The sequence below is a fragment of the Lontra canadensis genome, unplaced genomic scaffold (assembly GCF_010015895.1).
Source record: "Lontra canadensis isolate GAN:19392208 unplaced genomic scaffold, GSC_riverotter_1.0 scaffold7, whole genome shotgun sequence".
Classification (NCBI taxonomy): domain Eukaryota; kingdom Metazoa; phylum Chordata; class Mammalia; order Carnivora; family Mustelidae; genus Lontra; species Lontra canadensis.
The window spans coordinates 28,850,316-28,868,264 of NW_022631001.1; the positions used below are offsets into that span (position 1 = coordinate 28,850,316).

Consider the following 17,949-nt stretch of genomic DNA (forward strand, 5'->3'; position numbering starts at 1 on the left):
CTCTTTGGGGGCAAATGGAAGGGGGCGACCTGAGGGGATAATTTAAAATTGGTAGGCTGAACTGACAGCCTGTGCACAACCATAAAATGGGAGGAGACTCTTGGTGCCTAGCTGGCCTGGGAAGCAGAGAGGATTAAAACAGCCTCTCCACCTCAGCACCCAGCACCATGGACACGTTGGACCAGATCATCCTTTGCTGTGGGAGGTGTCCTGCAGAGTGGTTAGCTGTACCCCTGGCCTCTACCCACTAGATGGCAGTAGCATAACCCAGGTAGGACTACCAAATTTGTCCTCGGGCTTTGCCTAATGCCCTTGGGAGGAGCCCTCCCTCTCCCACTTGTGAACTGCTGAGCTGAAGCATTTCTCTTCCAGTGGCCCTGTAGGGTTGGTTGCTCATTGGTTCCAGAAGCTCCTTCCCCTTTCATTTTCCTTTCTTCACTGAGGATTTCACTTTCATTTCCCCTCCAGTAGCTCAGGAGGAGTGGTTTCAGGCTGACCCAGCGGCCTGTTTGGTGAGGAAATGCTCATCACGCCTGCCCTGGCTTTTCTTCACCACTTAAATCAGGAGCCAAGACTTCTCTGCGGGGGCTTCAAGGTGCGTGGGGAAGTAAACGGGGGGCAGGCAGTGGGAGATGCCAGAAGGAAGGTACCATGTGAAGGTATGTGAGTTTAATGTGTGACCGAGTCTCGGTCTGAAGGGAAGAGCCAGTTTGTGGACTTCCTGTTCTGAGTGCAGAATCCTGATTCTGGAGATGGACGGCCTGGAGCAAAAGGAGCGCCCAAGAGGTGGGGGCATTGTTTCTTTCCTGGAGGGGCCCTTCTGTCTCCAGGCTGCATCCACCCTCATCCCCTCCTGTTCTGTAGTTTGAATTGTCTACCTCATGTGGGGAGAACTGGAATCCTTTCCCTCTGTCACGCTCTCTTCCTCTTTCTCAAAAATGAACAGAAAGTTATCTTTTGTTCTGCCCAGCTCTTCTGCTTGAAGAAAAGCCAGTAGAAGAGGTCCCTGTGTTCTAAATGTTTGAAAACCCAGGCTCCTAGAGTGGAGCACCAGACAGAATGGAGTTTTGGGGGCAGGTATGGCAGGGCTCATATCGAAGCTGATTCTCTCATTCCCTGCCCCCTGACCGGAACCAACTGAAGGGCTGTCTGCGGCCTTCCTGAGAGGTCTCCTCAGCTGCCGGCCTGTAGGGTGATGTGCCTGCCACCTGCCTCTGTGGCCCCCTTTCACCCTGTGTCCTTCCAAGCTTCAGTCTCGGGTCTCCCTGCACATTCCTGCATATAGGTCCCTGTCCTCTTGCTTGCAGGAGGTTTGGCATTCCTCCTCTGCAGACACATCGTTGCATGGTTACCTCAGTTCCTTACTATTTTTCTTCATGCAGAGCTAATTCACAGGAGCTGATTATTGCTCAGAAGGAGCCCAGAGATCCAGTGGTCTTGCTGTGAAATTTGCGTCATGACTGACAGTGATGACATCCCATCTTCAGCTCACTTGGGAGCAATGTTCACATTGATGGGCTGGTTACATACTTCTGACACATGTACCTCCAGTACCTCTGCTTTCCAGAAGTCTTTGTTGCTGTCTTCCTGGGGTCTGTGCTTTACTCCTGGATAGGGTCCATTTCTGCACAGATACTGATGTCCCCCAGGGTCCAACACAAGGCCCAACACGTGGCATGAAATTTATTTATTTAAACAATTGATTTATAGGAACTAAAGCTGCTGGTGTAAAAAAAAAATGCAACGAATATGCATTCAACGTGGAGTAAATGTTAAATACATATAGGAGCTTACAGTTGTGTGGGGGAGAGATTGTAAACAGACAAATAATTGATAAAGTATACAAGAAGGGGACTAATATTAGGGGGTAACAGTTTTTAAGTGTCAAATGTAATGACTTGGTAAAGGCCTTGCAACTGTAAGTCAAAGTTTTCCTGAAGGCATCCTCGTGAGGAGAGAACTTGATAATGTGAGGGATTTAAAGGCTTTAGCATGGGTTTCCTCTGGAGATTGAAAGGAGGTCCCACATGGGCTGGGGCAGAGTAGGCCAGGAGGAGAAGAAGGTGTGTCTTGTGGCCCGGACTAGTAGTGATGATGACCTGACGACCGGCTCACGCTGGATGATCTGGATTTGAGCACAAGGGTGACAGGACTGGTGTCTGCTCTAAGGAGCACTCTAGTCAGCGATGTGAGAACACCGATGGCCGCACACTGAGGAAGGGCAATGATAGTTTCAGGGAGAACCATTTCCCAGAATCCACACAGGAGACGCAGGTGGCTCCTGCCAGGGGGATGGCAGTGGAAATGGTTGGGACTGATTTGAAGAAAACACTCTTAGCATCTTCTGATGAACCAATGAGACCAGGAGCGATTTTAATAAAAGTGATCCCATGTTATAAAATGAGTTTTTTAAAAATGACTTTTTAAAAATCACTACTTTCTAAAAACATATTCACCAGAGAGCTAGATATCTTGGAGAGAGGGTCATGAATGGAGGTCTTGGGGGTGGGGAGGTGCAAATTTAGTCCTGGATTCTAAGGAGTTCCTAAAGCAGGAATTCTATTCAATATAGAGTTATGGGAAGGAGGAATTGCAGTATTTCTGAGTTCCCCAGGTCTCTCCATGTCAAAAACAGGTCCGACTTTCCCCACAGGCAGTTCTGACCCAGGAAACCATGAGAAGTGTCTAGGACGCTGTCTGAAACTTGAAAGAACATCCTTCCCTCCACACCACTCCTGGAGACACTTTTATTTTACTCTGTGACCTGGGGAGAGGCAGAGAGTTGCATTATTAGAGTCCAGATGTTAGGAGAAGACTCCAGTGTAGGATACCGTTATCTGATGCTTGTGGCAGCCAGTTGACCTGGGACTCCCATCAGGCAGATACTACTTGCATTCTCTTCTTCTTTTCCTGATCGCTGCTGGGCTCTTGGGTCACTCTTGGGCATTGATGGGGTCTGTGCCCCTGTGTGGGGGCTCTGGCTCCTTTGTACCTTCCTCCTCCTTGGGCCAATGTGATGACAGTTGCTTTAACATCAACTTCTTGTAGCCCCACTGTGAACATACGGGGTTTATAACCTCATAGTAGAATACATGGTCCACTCCCTTGTAGCCTTTAGATGTTTCTCAGCATTGGCTGGATACTGAACAGAATGAAAGATAATAGAGAACCCCATGCCTATGGTTGGCTTATAGCTTCATTTATAAGCAGGTATTACAATATTACCATGTTGTATAAACCCCTGCTCTTGCCAGTCAATAAAGCCTAATCTGACCATAGCCACTGCAGCCAGGAGCTGACCGCGTGTGGCCTTTGGACAGTTTTCAGTACCTGTATCGTTGGCTAGATCACATTGACCAGCCCACTTTCAGCTTTATTTTTCACCAGGTTCACTTCATGGATGATGGGGGAAGTGAGCATATTTCTAGACCTACATTTATCTCCATACAGCATTCATCATGCCTCTCTTTTCTCTTTTTAGAGCAAAGGGAAGGTTATAGTTTATTACAAACCTCAGTTCTTTCTTTCATTATCAGACCTTTTCAACTGTTATTTTCCTAAGGTTTTATAACAAATTATGGATTAGAACCACAGGAGTTTATTCTCCCACAGTTCGGGAGGCCAGAAGTCCAAAGTCAAGGTGTTGGCAGAATTAGTTTCTTCTGTACGGAGAGAATCTGTTCCACATTTCTCTCCCGGCTTCTCATGGTTCCTAGCAATCCTTGGCATTCCTTGCCTTCTTGCTGCACTGCTGCAGTCTGCTGTCATTCCCACATAGATTTCTTCCCTGTATGTGGTGTGTCCTCTCCTCCTCTTTAAGGACTGTGGTCATTGGATGTGGAGCCCACCTGTTCCAGCATTGCCTCATCTTAACTTGATTATGTCTGCAAAGATCTTATTTCCAAACAAGGTCACATTCACACAGGTAATGTCGATGTGGGGAATAGAGTTCAATCATTGAAGAGTTTTGAGGAGGATCATGATTTAATTGAAAACATTTAATATTTTTAAACATTTAAAAAAAGTATCATGACTAATATCTACTGAAAGCTTCCTTTTTTAAAATTTTTTTATTTTTATTTTTATCTGCTTCACAGTTCCTTGTCTATAATAAGTCTGGGTTCTGAGAATCAGCAGCGTCTCCATGCTGTCACTGTGATAGCCTTCTGACTGACCGCCAGCAATAGTTTTGGGTTTGGTTTGTCACTCCCACTCATGTGACTTAGCAAGGCAGAAACCAGTCAGGTTCACAAAGCTCAGCTGGAGCATACAGGACAGGAGACTCAGCGTGGCAGCATGGCTTCCTCATATGAGCTCTCAGTGAAGGTCCATATGGTGTAGGAGATAGTTTATCCCCTTCATCAGGTCATTTATGAGAGAACAAGACCATGTGGTATATATGAAACTAGCATAGTTTAGGGTGAGTCTTGCGCCAGCAGACTGATTACCTTACAAAAGAGCCATGAGCATAGTTTCTGGGACCCTATAGGCAAATATTTCATTACAGGAGCCACAACGCACTTGTGGAAGCGGAGGTCTGTGCTTACTGAAAATAATAAAAATGAGACAAAGTGGTAGGAGAAGGTAATGTCAGTGTCCTTTTTATGGGAAGAAAGGACTTAAGCCTGATGATGACCCTCTGTTTCCATATGTCCAGCCTAACTCCCAGTCCTGTCCCTTTTATCTTACCATCTCTGTCAGCCTCATCTACTTCTCTCCATTCCCTACAATAGCCTGTCCTACAAACTTCCGTCACTGATCCCTGCTCTTTGGAGAGAGACTGTGCCTTTTATATTGTTTAGAAAGTGTCACATTTTTTTGTCTCTGCTGGCACATTAATGCCAAAAGTCTAGCAGCTCTCTGCATACCAGCCATATGGGCATTTTATAACCTGTGGAAGATGTTATGCCTTCCATCAACAGGGCATTCATATATGTGACGACTTCTCTCTAAAATGTATTTTTCCTCTTCCTCATTCCATATCCTTTCCCACTACTTTTAGTTCAATCCTTACTTATTCAAGGAGGGTATCTTTGATATTCTCCTGTTTGGCAAATCATTAGTTCCCTTTAAACAGGGACCTCTGGGTGATAGTGTTTATCACACGTACCGGACCTCTGAAAAAGAATTCTGGGGACATTGTTTTCACCCTAATTCAACTTACTGAATGAAATAATCTTTATAAACTACTTCATTCAATTTACACATTTCAATAAAGTACTCTGTTTCTCAAGGACTTTTGTATAAAGAATAAATGGGTCAAAGTGATGTATAAATTGTAACTGGTTCTACAATTCTTAGTGGTAAAATTCTTTCCCTGTTGTGGCCTTGACTGTTCTGTGAGTGTCTCTGGGAGTAAATACGAGGTAATGGAAGTGTTCTGTATGGGACAGATAATATGTGGAGGTAGGCTTTTCTTACGTGGCAACTATCTGTGGTACCAACATTTACCTACTGGAGAACAGGTAATTAATGGAACAAAAAGATGGAATGCTGATAAAAAAGAGGTCTAATCAACTATGGAGAAATGAGGAGGTGCTTTTTTTTTTTTTAAAGATTTTATTTATTATTTGGCAGAGAGACAGTGAGAGAGGGAACACAAGCAGGGGGAATGGGAGAGGAAGATGCAAGCTTCCCGCTGAGCAAGGAGCCAGACGCAGGGCATCTGCAGAAGGCACCCATTTACCAGCTGAGCCACCCAGCTGCCCCAAGGAGGTTCTTTATATGTTCATCAAAGGTGGTGTTCCTGTGCCTTCCAACGTTAAGTATACAGCAGTGAATAAAAACAATGGGCCTGATCTATGTGTGGATTATATTTTAGGCATAGGGTATTTAAGAAAAAGATACCATAGAGTGATAATAAGAAAGGATGGCAAATGTGTAGTAAATGATGTATTGGTAATTGTGCTATAGATAAAATAATCATTAGGTCCTTCTGACGAAATGATACTTAAGGAGACCATTGGATGGAGTATAAGAGGAAGTCACACACAGATCAAAGGATGGATCATTCCAGGCTTAAAGAAGAGCATATGAGAAGCCTGGGGCATTAGCAGTTTACCCAGGCCACTGAATTTTGTTTCTTCTTTTTTTTCTCCCCCTCTTCTTTTTTGTCCTTTAGCATTTCGGTTTTGGCCAATCCTTAATATCTGCACAATTAGAATCCTTTTCATTCCTGTCATTCTTACCTCATCCCCTTTCAATCTGCCCAGCCATCCAGGAACGTTTAGGCAAGAAGAGCTCCAGGACTAATAACTGGAAGAAGCCAGGGGAGATATACTATGGCTTCAAAAATCCTGAACATACAAGATGAGGTGTCCTGTCCCATCTGCCTGGAGCTTTTGACAGAGTCCCTGACTCTAGACTGTGGACACAGCTCCTGTCAAGCCTGCATCACTGTGAATACCACGGAGGCAGAGATTAGCCCAGGAGAGGAAAGCAGCTGTCCCATGTGTGGTGTCAGATACTCACTTAGAAACTTATGTCCGAATCAGCCTCTGATCAACATGATGGAGAGAATCAGAAAGTTCAAGTTGAACCCAGAGGAGAAGCTGAAGAGAGACCTCTGTGTGCACCATGAAGAGAAACTCCTGCTCTTCTGTAAGGAGGATAGGAAGGTCATTTGCTGGGTTTGTGAGCGGTCTCAGGAGCACCGTGGTCACCACATATTCCTTGTGGAGGAAGTAGTCAAGGAATGTCAGGTAGGGCCCAGGATGGAGGGGGAAAGAGAGGAGGGTGGTACTTGGTGGGAAATCTCACCTTTCCATCTGTCTGTACACACCTTGGCACCCACGGTACTGAATCCTGTAATCTCCTTCCATGTTTGTCTCTTACACTATGCTCAGCTTCCAATGCGTGAAGGACATTTCTGCGTATTCTTTCCACTTACATAAAGGATGAGCCTTGGGGTGCCTGTATGGCTAAGTCAGTTTAACCTCCAACTCTTGGTTTCAGCTTGGCTTGTGATCTCAGGGTCATGAGATCTGGCCCCACATGGGGCTCCCTGCTCAGTGGGGAGTCTGCTTCCCGTTTCTTTCTTCCTCTGTCCCTTCCCTCACCCCCATTCTCTCTAAATAAATAAATAAATCTTTATTTCTGCTCGGCAGGGAGCCTGCTTCCCTTCCTTTTTCTCTGCCTGCCTCTCTGCCTACTTCTGATCTCTGGCTGTCAAATAAATAAATAAAATCTTAAAAAAAAAAAAAAAAAAAAAGATGAGCCTGAAGTCTTGAGCCTACTCTTGGCCAAGGGTGAGAGATTTTCCTTTTTTTCCCCCTTTGTTATGTGGGTAGAGAGCTTGGCTCTCATTTTTCTCCTCAGCAGGATGGTTGCTCTTCAACATTGTGGATTGGATTTGGAAAGTGTCACTAAGAGTATAGGATTTTTCTCATGACATCAGAGTCAGTCCTCTATGAAAAGAGAGAACTAGGCTACTCTTGGTGAGGGATGGTGACACCCAGGAACAAAGGATGTATCCTCCTTAGCTTTTCTTCTGTATCATAGATTCTAATCACAATTTCTGTAAACTGGTTTCTTCAGGGATCAGCCTGATTTCTTCCCCATTTATTCTTTGCTGAGAAAGCTCATAGAGTGATAATGAGTCCTGATGTGAGTTATCTGATGTGACTTCTCTTTCACAGGAGAAGCTCCAGGCAGCTCTGGAGAGGCTGAGGAAAGAGCAGCAGAAAGCTGAGAAGTTGGAAGCTGACATCAGAGAAGAGAGGATTTCCTGGAAGGTAGGAAGAGACTCTTTCTAAGGGGTTTACACAGGAATCTTGGCAGGATCTTCAGTCCCAATCACAAGGAAGCCACTTCCTCTTTGCTGCCTGACACAGAATGCATCTAGAAGCCATTTGATCAGTTTTCCTCTTTGTCCTGTCCCTGTTACACAGAGGACTAGAGAGTGGACGTGTTACAAGCACACACAAGTGTTTGGAATTGGGAATAAAGATAGACTCTTGGTGAGGAAGGATGGAAAATTCTGTCTTCCATTCCTCTTTTCCAGTGAGTCTCTGAACCTCCAGTGAAAGACAGTGGGCAAAGGACCAAGATTTTCCCCAAAGTTCAAACTTGGAAGTATGGTAATGCAGGGAGGCGTGAGTGTCCAGTACAGCCACCTGCAACCTAAACCTCACTTAGGTTTTACGTTTCATCCCAGGGTTGGCCTAGATAAGATAGTCTGAGGCCTGTTTTGATGGGTGCTAAAGGGAAAATAGGAAAAATGTCCAGCTTTCCCCAAAATTGCCCCCCCCCCATGCCTCTGTTTCCCTCTTGGTTGGAACTCAGAGAAAAAATACTTCTTTTCCTGGTTCCTAACCCCTCATACAGCAGGTTTTCAGGCAGATAGACTCTTTACCTCTTTTGTTTATCCAACCTTGCAGTACCAGATACAGACTGAGAGACAGAGGATATGGGCTGAATTCAATCAGCTTAGAAGCATTCTGGACAGTGAAGAGCAGAGAGAACTGCAAAAATTAGAAGAAGAGGAGAAGAGGATATTGGATAGCTTGGCTGAGGCTGAGGCTGAGCTGGCTCAGCAAAACCAGCTGGTGAAAGATCTCATCTCAGATATAGAGCATCGCTGTAAATGGTCACCAGTGGACCTGCTGGAGGTAAGAGGGATGCCCCAATCTGGAGTTCTTGAAACATAGTCTAAGCTACCTTCTTTTCTGTGTCCTTAGGCTCTAATCTTCATGTTTTCACTGAGAGGTTCCTTTGGCTTTGTGGAGCCCTTCTTTGCCATCCATTCACGATATCATGGACCATTGAATATAAACATTCCAGGGGAGTGTCCTACTTTATTATTTAATGAAGTAAGGGAATGCATTTGACCTTGGAGAGAAGTTCCATGGTATCCAGTGATATTTGCTGGATCTGTGATCCAGTGTTGGACAATTGTCAAGTTTTTTTCATTCATCTTAGCCACAGGCAAACACATGCATTTTCAGGTATAAGAAATGTATCCTTAAAAAAAAAAATTAAAAATCTGTATTTATTATTACAAACTTCTCTTGTTAGATTTTTTTTAAAACATGAAAAGATAGAACATTGAGTCTTTTCTTAGGAGGATGGGCAAATACATAGATAGGAGGCATATACTTGAGAGGTGAGAGTCTGTGTGCAAGTGTGTGTGCCAGAAAGTCCGCTGGTGTCAGGAAAGCATGCTAGCGCAAATCTATAGACACTTGAGGGAACAATTTAAATTCATACAGGGTTTTTTTTGTTTTTTTTTTTTTTAAGCCTTAATATTGTGACTATGATCCTGAGGCACAGTAGAGAATTCCAGACTTTTCACATTTTTTGCTTGATTCTCTGTCTATCTTCTCCCTTTTCTTTTCTGGATTTCCAAACGCTTTTTTTTTTTTTTTTTTAAATTCTTGATGTCAAGCAGAAAGCAGGATAATTGATTTCACATGTTGGCTTCTTTCCTTTGTCTCTGATGCTTGTATCTAAGTTTTTTCCTTTTCTCTTTTTTTTTCAGTTCCCTTTACTCTTTTCTCTGATTTCAGATTACTTTGGGATAGAGGTCACTAAATCTTTTTTTTTTTTTTTTTTTGTATCAAAATCACCTGGAGTACTAGAAAAACTTTAGGTCCTAAGACACATTGTAGTAACATAGCTTTTGCTTTTTTTTTTTTTAAACCAGGAGCTCTTAAGTGGTTATAATACCAAACATATTTTAATAAAAACTACAATAGGTCTTTTCAACAAATTGGGCTACGAAAACAATATCCACATGCCAAAAAATGCTGGTAGACTCCTACTTGACACAGCATACAAAAATTAACTCAAAGGTAGATCAAAAATCTAAACGTAAGTTAAAAGTCAAAAATTCTAAGACTCTTAGGAGAAAGCATAGGTAACCAATCTTTGTGACTTAGCATTAGGGAATAGCTTTACAAATAGGGCACCAAAAAACAGAAGCACCAAAAAGCAACCAAAAATAAAATAAATTGGAGTTCATCAAAGTTAAAAACTGTTGTACTTCAAAGGAAACCATGTAAAAGTGAAAAGAACATCTCACAGAATGGGAGAAAATATTTTCAAATCATATATCTGTTGAGCATCTGACACTCGGTTTCAGCTCAGGTCATGATCTCAGTGTCCTGGGATCCAAGCACCACATCTAACTCTGTGCTCACAGCAGAGGTGGCTTGGCCTTCTCCCTGCTCCTTCCCCCCCACCTCCTCCTGGCTTGCCCATGCCTCTGCTCTTTCTCAAATAAATATAACTTAAAAAAAAAAAAAAAACGTAAAAAGTCAACCTAATTTAAAAATAGATAAAGGACTTGAGGGGTGCCTGGATGGCTCAGACTGTTAAGTAAGCATTCACTTGTGATTTTGGCTTAGGTCATGATCTCATGGGTCAAAAGATTAAGCCCTGAGTCAGGCTCCACACTCAGGGTGGATTCTACTTGGGATTCCCTCTCCCTGCCCCTCTCCCCACTCACTTGCTCTCTCTCTCTCAAATAAATAAATAAATCTTTTTTAAAAAGGACTTGAATAGCTGTTTTGCTAGAGAAGATCTATAAATAGTAAATAAGCACCTGAAAAGATGATTGATATCATTAGCCATCAGGGAAATGTACAATCAAAACCACGGGGATAATGCTATCAGAAAAATGAACAATACCAAGAGTTGACAAAGATGTCAGGAATTAGAACTTACCTGTATTGCTAGTGAAGTTGTAAAATGGTGAAGCTGTTTTGGCAGTTCCTCAAGAAGTTGAAGACAGAGTTACCATATGGCCCAGCAATTCCATTCCTGGAAATGAAAACATGTCCACACTTAAACTTGTAAAAAAAAGTTCATGGCAGCATTGTTCATAAAAACCCAAAAGAGGAAATAAGCCAATTGTCCATTAACTGAAGAATGAATCAAGATAACGTAAATATTACAAGCAATGTAATATTTTTTGGCTCTAAAAAGAAATTAGCACTAATAGATGCTACCACATGGAAATATAAGTGAAAGAGGGCAGACACAAAAAGCCCTTATTGTACAATTCCATTTATATGAAGTCTGTAATTGATAAATCCATAGACGCAGAAATTAGGTCAGTAAATTGCCAGGGACTGGAGAGGAGGCAATAGGAAATGATTGCTACTGAGAGTAAGGTTTCTTTTCTTTTTGCAATAACAAAAATGTTCTGGAATTAAATAGTGGTGATGGTAAATGTACATTGTAAATATACTAAAATCTACTAAATTGTGCACTTTATAGTGCTAGGTCTTTTTTTATTTTTTTTGATATTTTATTATATCTGAGTAAAAACAAAAACTTTGCAGGCTTATTCCTTGTCCCTGGTTTGTAGAACATCCACAAGCTCTTCACAACTCTTTCAGCTGTCAACTTCACGAAGACTCTTGTGTTTATGTCACTTTTCCAAGCATCTGTTCCACTTAAGCCAGCTTAAGTTGGTAACTGGTTACTTGTAATAAAAACAGTGCTCAGTAGATAAATGTTACAAATTTTGTGGGATTAGCTTCCCCTATTTAGGTAACAGCTTCAAAGAATGACAAATGGGCTAAACCAAGGGACTTAGGACTTACTCTTTTACTAGATTAGGGCATGTGGGTGTTCCTTTCCAACTTGTTAAGATACATGCAATTGATAGTAGTGATGTCCCTTAACCTTCTCCCAAGGGTTCTTTTTTTTTTTTTTTTTAAGATTTTATTTATTTGACAGATCACAAGGGGGGAGAGAGAGAGAGAGAGAGAGAGAAAGAGGAGGAAGCAGGCTCCCTGCCCAGCAGAGAGCCTGATGTGGGACTCGATTCCGATTCCAGGACCCTGAGATCGTGACCTGAGCTGAAGGCAGAGGCTTAACTCACTGAGCCACCCAGGCAGCCCCTCCCAAGAGTTCTTAAACAGCTTTTCTTTTATCTGGATCTTCATTGTAGTGATTGGGTGGGTCATTTTATCATAGGCTTTTTGTTTGCTAGAGGGGCTGTTGTTTGCATGAAGGCTACACTCAACACTGACTGGGAAGAAAGAGCTAACAGAGAAATGCCAAACTTGAAAATGGATAAAAACAGATGAGATTTTAGGTTATTTACCTTAGGAAGGAGGCACTTCTGTTCTTAATGTTTTTGTAACAGTTTTATTACATTGGGCCACTTTTGTTTTTCAGATTCTGTATCATGACACATGAGTGAATGACAATAGGCAGTTAAATGATGGAGTGAGGATGGCACCAATTATTTTTATCTGCTCAATGTCTATTCACTCTTTTCCTGGTAACGACACCTGGGATTTCTTTCTGACGAAACAGAGCATGTCTCTTTTTATCCATGTACTTGTTTGGGGCTGAGATAATCAACATCATGGAGGATGGATAGGTTAATCTTACATAAATTAGTTTACCTAATTCCCGTATTTCCACAAACTACACAGTTGGGCATTAGAAGGTGGGCGTATGACCCAATTTTGGTCAGTGGCTTGAGGCATCAGAATTGTATTGTCAACTACATTGAAGAAAATTGTCCTTTTGCATGTGAATTACATCAGTGAAAATAATTTAAACCAGAAGATTTTTCAAGTTGCTATCAATTAAAGCCTGAGAATAAAGGCAACAGACTGGGAAGAAAAGAGAATTATGAGATGCAGAAAAGCCAGATATATGACAGCATTTGAGCTTCCGGATCCATCCGTGACTGAAATAGTATTTCTCTGGCCACATGGTTTTTTTTAGAGGGGGTGGCAAGTGGGGGGGGTAGTTTAAGGCAATGTTAGTTGACTTCTTTTTCATGTACAACCAAACTATATTAATACAGAGAAGCAAAACCATTCCTTTGTTTTGGTTGTAAATCCAGCTGGTTGCATTTAAGAGTAAGGCCAAATGATATTGGTGTATATTGTTAAAAACAAATAAATCCACAGTGGTGATGATGTGGAAATGCAGACTAACCAAAAGAAGTTAAGGATGTGGAAAGGACTGGCTTGGTAGGGTGTTTTAGTGTTTGGGACAGGGACTAAGTGAGTATTGGTAACATACTTGACAAGTGGATGTAAGAGAGGACACAATATACTTGGTGAGTAGTAGGTTATATTTTAGATATTCTGAGCTTTTGGTACCTGTTTCTTTTCCATTGTGTGTTGTATTAGCCTGTATACATGATTTGAGACAACAGACCATGATTAGATTATAAAAAGTTTGGGATCAACAGCAACTGCATGTGAGCTGAAATTTCGGAAGTGGAAGAGGTTACCTAAAGGCAGTGTATGGAGCAGAGCTTTGCTATATATAAACTACGTGTTCTGCAAATAAATATAGTTTTACTTCCTTCCAATATAAATGCCTTTTATTTTCTTGCCTAGTTGCCTTGACTAGAACCTCTTTAAATAGAACCACTTTAAATAGAAGTAGTAAGAGTAGACATTCTTGTCTTGTACCTAATCTCAGGGGGAAAAATTCAGTTTTTCATCATAAGCATGATGTTAGCCACGAGTTTTTCATAGATGCCTTTTATCAGCCTGAGGAAGTTCTCTGTTCCCCTCTATTTCTGTTATTATTGCTTTTTTTTTTTTTTTTAATCACGAAGGGATACTGAATTTTGTCCGTTTTTCCCTTGTGTCTATTAACATTGTCATGTGGTTTTTACCTTTATTCTGTTAATACAATGAATTACATTAATTGCTTTTCTTATGTTAAACCAACCTTAAGTTCTGGGATAAGTCCCACTTGACTGTGGTGTATATATATTTTTTTCATATTGTGCTGGATTCAGTTTTTTAGTATTTTGTTGAAGTTTACATCTGTATTTGCCGGTAGTTCACTTTTCTTGTGATGTCTTTGTCTTATTTTAGCATCAGAGTAGTACTGGCCTCATAGAACGAGTTGGGTACTATAACCTCCTTTTCTGTTTTTGTTTTTGTTTTTTGAAGTATTTGTAAAGTATTTCTGTTATTTCCTCCTTAAACCTTTAGCAGAATTCAGTAGTGAAGCCATCTGGGCCTGACTTCTTTCCAGGGAGTTCTTGATTTCCAGTCTAATCACGACATGTTTTTAGGACTATTTAGAATTTCTATTACTTTTTGAACCAGTATTGGTAGTTTCTGTGTTTCTAGGAATTTGTCCATTTCATGTGGATTATCTAATTTGTTGGCATACAATTGTTCATAGGCTTTATATTCCTATTAATTTTTGTAAAAGTAGGCAGTAATGTCTTCACTTTCATTCCTTATTATAAGATTTTTTTTTTTTTAATTTATTTTTGAGAGAGAGAAAAGGAGTTCACGAGCAGGGAGAGGGACAAAAGAAGACGACTCCCTGTTGAGCAATGAGCCTGAGGTGGCACTCGATCCCAGGACCCTGGGATCATGACCTGAGGCTCTTGTCTGAGCCCAAGGCAGATATTTAACCAACTGAAGCACCCAAGCCCTCATTCCTGATTTTAATAATTTGTATTCTCTGTTTTTTTTCATGGTATGTCTGCATAAAAATTTGTCAATTTTGTTATTTTCAAATAGTTCACTTTTGATTTTTCTGATATTCTCTACTCTTTTTTGTTCTTTCTTTCATTAATCTTGCTCTAATCTGTATATACTCTTTGACTCATGTTTTCTCTCTCCTTCCTAGGACATGAGTGGAATCATAAAATGGTACGTTTGGGTGACCAAGAGTGGTGCTTTTGTGTTATGAAGAAAGGTTTGTAGCCATAAGAGTGTTCTGACGATCAATCAGAGAAATTTGGTTGTAGTATTCTTTTAAATCTCTGGTCATGGGCAATGATTTGAGTGTTTCCTATCTATGGAGAATAGATCAGAATCTGTGGTAGTAAATTCAGTGGTTGGGGTTCATGGAATTAGGGACAGTAAGGATAATAGGGACAAGGGATTTCAACTATCAGATTCTTGTGACTTTGCCCTTGTGCTCATTCCTGTATTCTATAGGTGCCTATCCTATCATATGGAAGTCTTCATCAGGCCCCAAAATAGGTTATAGGGTCAGCTCCTTTATATTTACTTCATTCACATGGAAATATAAAAGAATAGGTCATTCTACAGGGTTCTGTTTAGATTTCTAAAAACAAAACCTGATCCTCAGGGTTAGTGACATTGACCTTGGTGCCATAACTAATCTCTTTCTAGTCCCGTGTTAGAAGCCTACATGGGAAACTGTAGTTCTTGTGGCTTAAGTTGCTAACCCACCTGACAATTAAATTCCTTACAAATGCATGGAATTCTAACCATTTGTACTTCTGTGGCCATAATTTCTCCTTTGCCAAGTGTTTTTAACTTTTTTCAAGAGCGCCTGAAATCTCGAATGTTATTTGCAGGTCTCACCAGTGGGGTTCAGGTTTTGGACTAGAGCACAAGCTCACAGGCTCTCAGAAAGAGACTTACGGATCTCACATTATAGCTAGGATCTGCAGCCTCAGTACTAATCTATCTGCCTGGGAAGACACATATATGGCTGCCATGAAAGACCCACTGCAATTGACTTACCCATATATTACATATCTTTTTTAGGGGTTGCAAAAGCTTTTTCTGCATGTTACTCTATCAAATTTTCTATTATGTCCATGAGGTATCAAGAAAAAGGTTAATAATTCCATTTTTTTGAAGAAGAAACTGTTTCGCTGAGGTAAAGACCTTCCGATAGACATGAGCACATTTCTTCTGGCTTCAGCATCAGAACTCTCCCTTCTCCCCAGCTCAGGCTTCTCAGGGAGGAAGGTTCAAGTGCATCAGTAGCATGGAAGGAGAGAGAAAGGCAGTTGTTGTATTGGAAGGATACAAGGTAAGAGATGTAGGGTCAACATTTTTTGTCATGCCTAGGAGTGAGATCTGGACACTGAAGAAGCCAAAAACTGTTTCCAAAAGACTGACGAGTGTATTCCATGCTCCAGATCTGAGCACAGTGCTGCACATGCGTAGAGGTGAGGAGAGCCAGGACAGGAGGGTGGAAGTGAGATTCCTGTGGTGTCAACAACTAAACTGGGGAGCTGGTATAGTTTCAAAGAGAGGATAGAAAGGAGGACTGTATTCAGAGAAGGAGGGATATTACTGAGAGAGATCTGGTTATATCTGAGGGGGAATGGCAAGGTGCCTAGTTCATCATCTCATTTACCAGTTCATAGCCTCACAGGGCTCCCCTCTGCTGGCCCTACTCCAGAGAAGAGATAGGTATTGGTGCTTAATCATTTGCTTCCAATCAACATCATTGAATCTCTTATCATTTCAGAGCTAACACATGTCCAGTGCTACTGGGGTAAGAATCCCTGTGTTTCTAATGTGTTTTCAGAAACTTGTGATTTCAGTGTGATGTTAAGATCTAGGTCCATGCCTTTATATATAATATTATATATTCATATATATATACTTCATATATATATTTCATATATATATTTATATATATTTCATATATATTCACGTATACATGTGTGTGTGTATATATATGTATATGTATATGAAATACATTCCCCAGTGTTTCACCCCCTCCCCAATCCATCAATACAAGCTCTACCTAGCCACTTCCCATGTTCCCTCTTCACAATATCACCAGATAAACCTGCTCCATATTTAATCACCTGATCTTAATTTTTTTTTTTCTTGCAGTGGACATCACACTGAATCCAGTCAACTTAAATTTAAACCTTGTCCTTTCAGAAGATCAGAGACAAGTGATGTCTGTGCCAATTTGGCCTGTGGACTGTACTAATTTTGGTATCTTGGGGTCCCAATATTTCTCCTCAGGGAAACACTATTGGGAAATAGATGTGTCCAAGAAGTGTGCCTGGATTCTGGGGGTATACTGTAGAACACGTTTCCATAATAAAAAGTCTGGTGTTAGACAAGGCACAAATCATCAAAGTGCTTACTCCAGATACAGACCTCAATGTGGCTACTGGGTTATTGGGTTACAGAATGAATTTGGGTATAAGGCCTTTGAGGAGTCTTCCACATCTCAACCCACGGTCTTGACTATTTCCATGGCTGTTCCTCCCCATCGTATTGGAGTTTTCCTAGACTATGATGCAGGCATCGTCTCATTTTTCAATGTCACAAACCATGGGTCACTCATCCACAAGTTTTCGAAATGTTGCTTCTCTCAGACTGCTTATCCATACTTCAATCCTTGGAACTGTCCAGGCCCCATCATCCTGTGCCCACCACATTCCTGAACCTTTTTAGCACCTTACCCACTTCTGTGTAGAGCTTCTTTTCCTGGGGCTCACCTACACCTAGCTTACCTGCACCCTTCTGAACACCTCTTCCTTCCTTTCTCTTTTTTATTACAGAATGGCTTTGTGCAATGCTTTTCTACATGTATTGAAATTAAACATGCAACTTTTCTCCATCTAATTCAAGTACCTTTATAGTTTTGTTATCATTGTAGTTTAGTAGTTAGTTTGTTGTTTAAGCCTATGTTGTTAGTACCTTGATTTTTTTTTTCCCCCACAGATGACTGAGGTTCTGTTCATCATTTTAATATAGGATAATTTCCCTTAATCTAACCTTTATGTTCACTTAGTCTTTCTTTTGTGATCCTGAGTTTCTCTTAAGCCAGTCCTAGATAATTTCTTTGAGTGATTATAGCTTTTAGTTTTAGCATTTCAATTAACAAAACTATTTTTATTTGTTTTTTGACATGTCCTATTTGTTTATTATTATAAACATATTTTCCTTCATAGTATTTACCCTAGATATGATAGCTGCTCTCAAGTCTTATCTTCTTGTTGTTGTTAATCCTTATCATAAATAAGACATCTGCATTATTTTGGAGTTGATCTCCATTGATTGATTGCCTTTGTTCTTGAGTATGGGCCACGTTAGTTTCTTTGTATGTTAAACAATTTTAACATATATCTAAAATTCCCCCAGGAGAATTGTGAATGAGATGTAAAGACTTTGGATTCCGTTTATTTTTCTGAAGAATATTTTTTTTCAAGCCTTTGGTTGAAATCAGATTCAAAATTCTCTCATGCATTTTGCAGAAGCTGAAATC

The 17,949-nt window shown here is 40.9% G+C and overlaps 1 protein-coding gene across 4 annotated transcripts; it reads left to right on the plus strand.

Annotated features, from left to right (window-relative positions):
• Positions 1-6,135: 6,135 nt before the first annotated feature.
• On the plus strand, positions 6,136-17,265 carry LOC116865131 (tripartite motif-containing protein 34-like). Of its 4 annotated transcripts, XM_032853276.1 has the most exons (7): positions 6,136-6,701; positions 7,638-7,733; positions 8,379-8,609; positions 14,578-14,600; positions 15,780-15,880; positions 16,186-16,212; positions 16,560-17,261. In XM_032853276.1, exons 1-7 carry the CDS (start codon positions 6,282-6,284, stop codon positions 17,123-17,125), a joined length of 1,464 nt encoding a protein of 487 aa, XP_032709167.1. In that variant the 5' UTR covers positions 6,136-6,281; the 3' UTR covers positions 17,126-17,261. The 4 variants fall into 4 exon arrangements, with proteins under 4 accessions (XP_032709167.1, XP_032709168.1, XP_032709170.1 ...); XM_032853277.1 differs by lacking the exon at positions 16,186-16,212 and having other exon boundaries at positions 16,560-17,265; XM_032853279.1 differs by lacking the exon at positions 14,578-14,600 and having other exon boundaries at positions 8,379-8,594; positions 15,742-15,880; positions 16,560-17,262.
• The last annotated feature ends 684 nt before the right edge of the window (positions 17,266-17,949 follow it).

Excerpts from the sequence above, each read along its gene's own strand:
- LOC116865131 (XM_032853279.1), top strand. The coding sequence starts at position 6,282 with ATGGCTTCAAAAATCCTGAACATACAAGATGAGGTGTCCTGTCCCATC. Across the intron at positions 8,595-15,741 it reads ATCGCTGTAAATGGTCACCA|GTAAGAGATGTAGGGTCAAC; the intron begins GTGGACCTGCTG and ends GAAGGATACAAG. Across the intron at positions 16,213-16,559 it reads ACATGTCCAGTGCTACTGGG|TGGACATCACACTGAATCCA; the intron begins GTAAGAATCCCT and ends TTTTTCTTGCAG.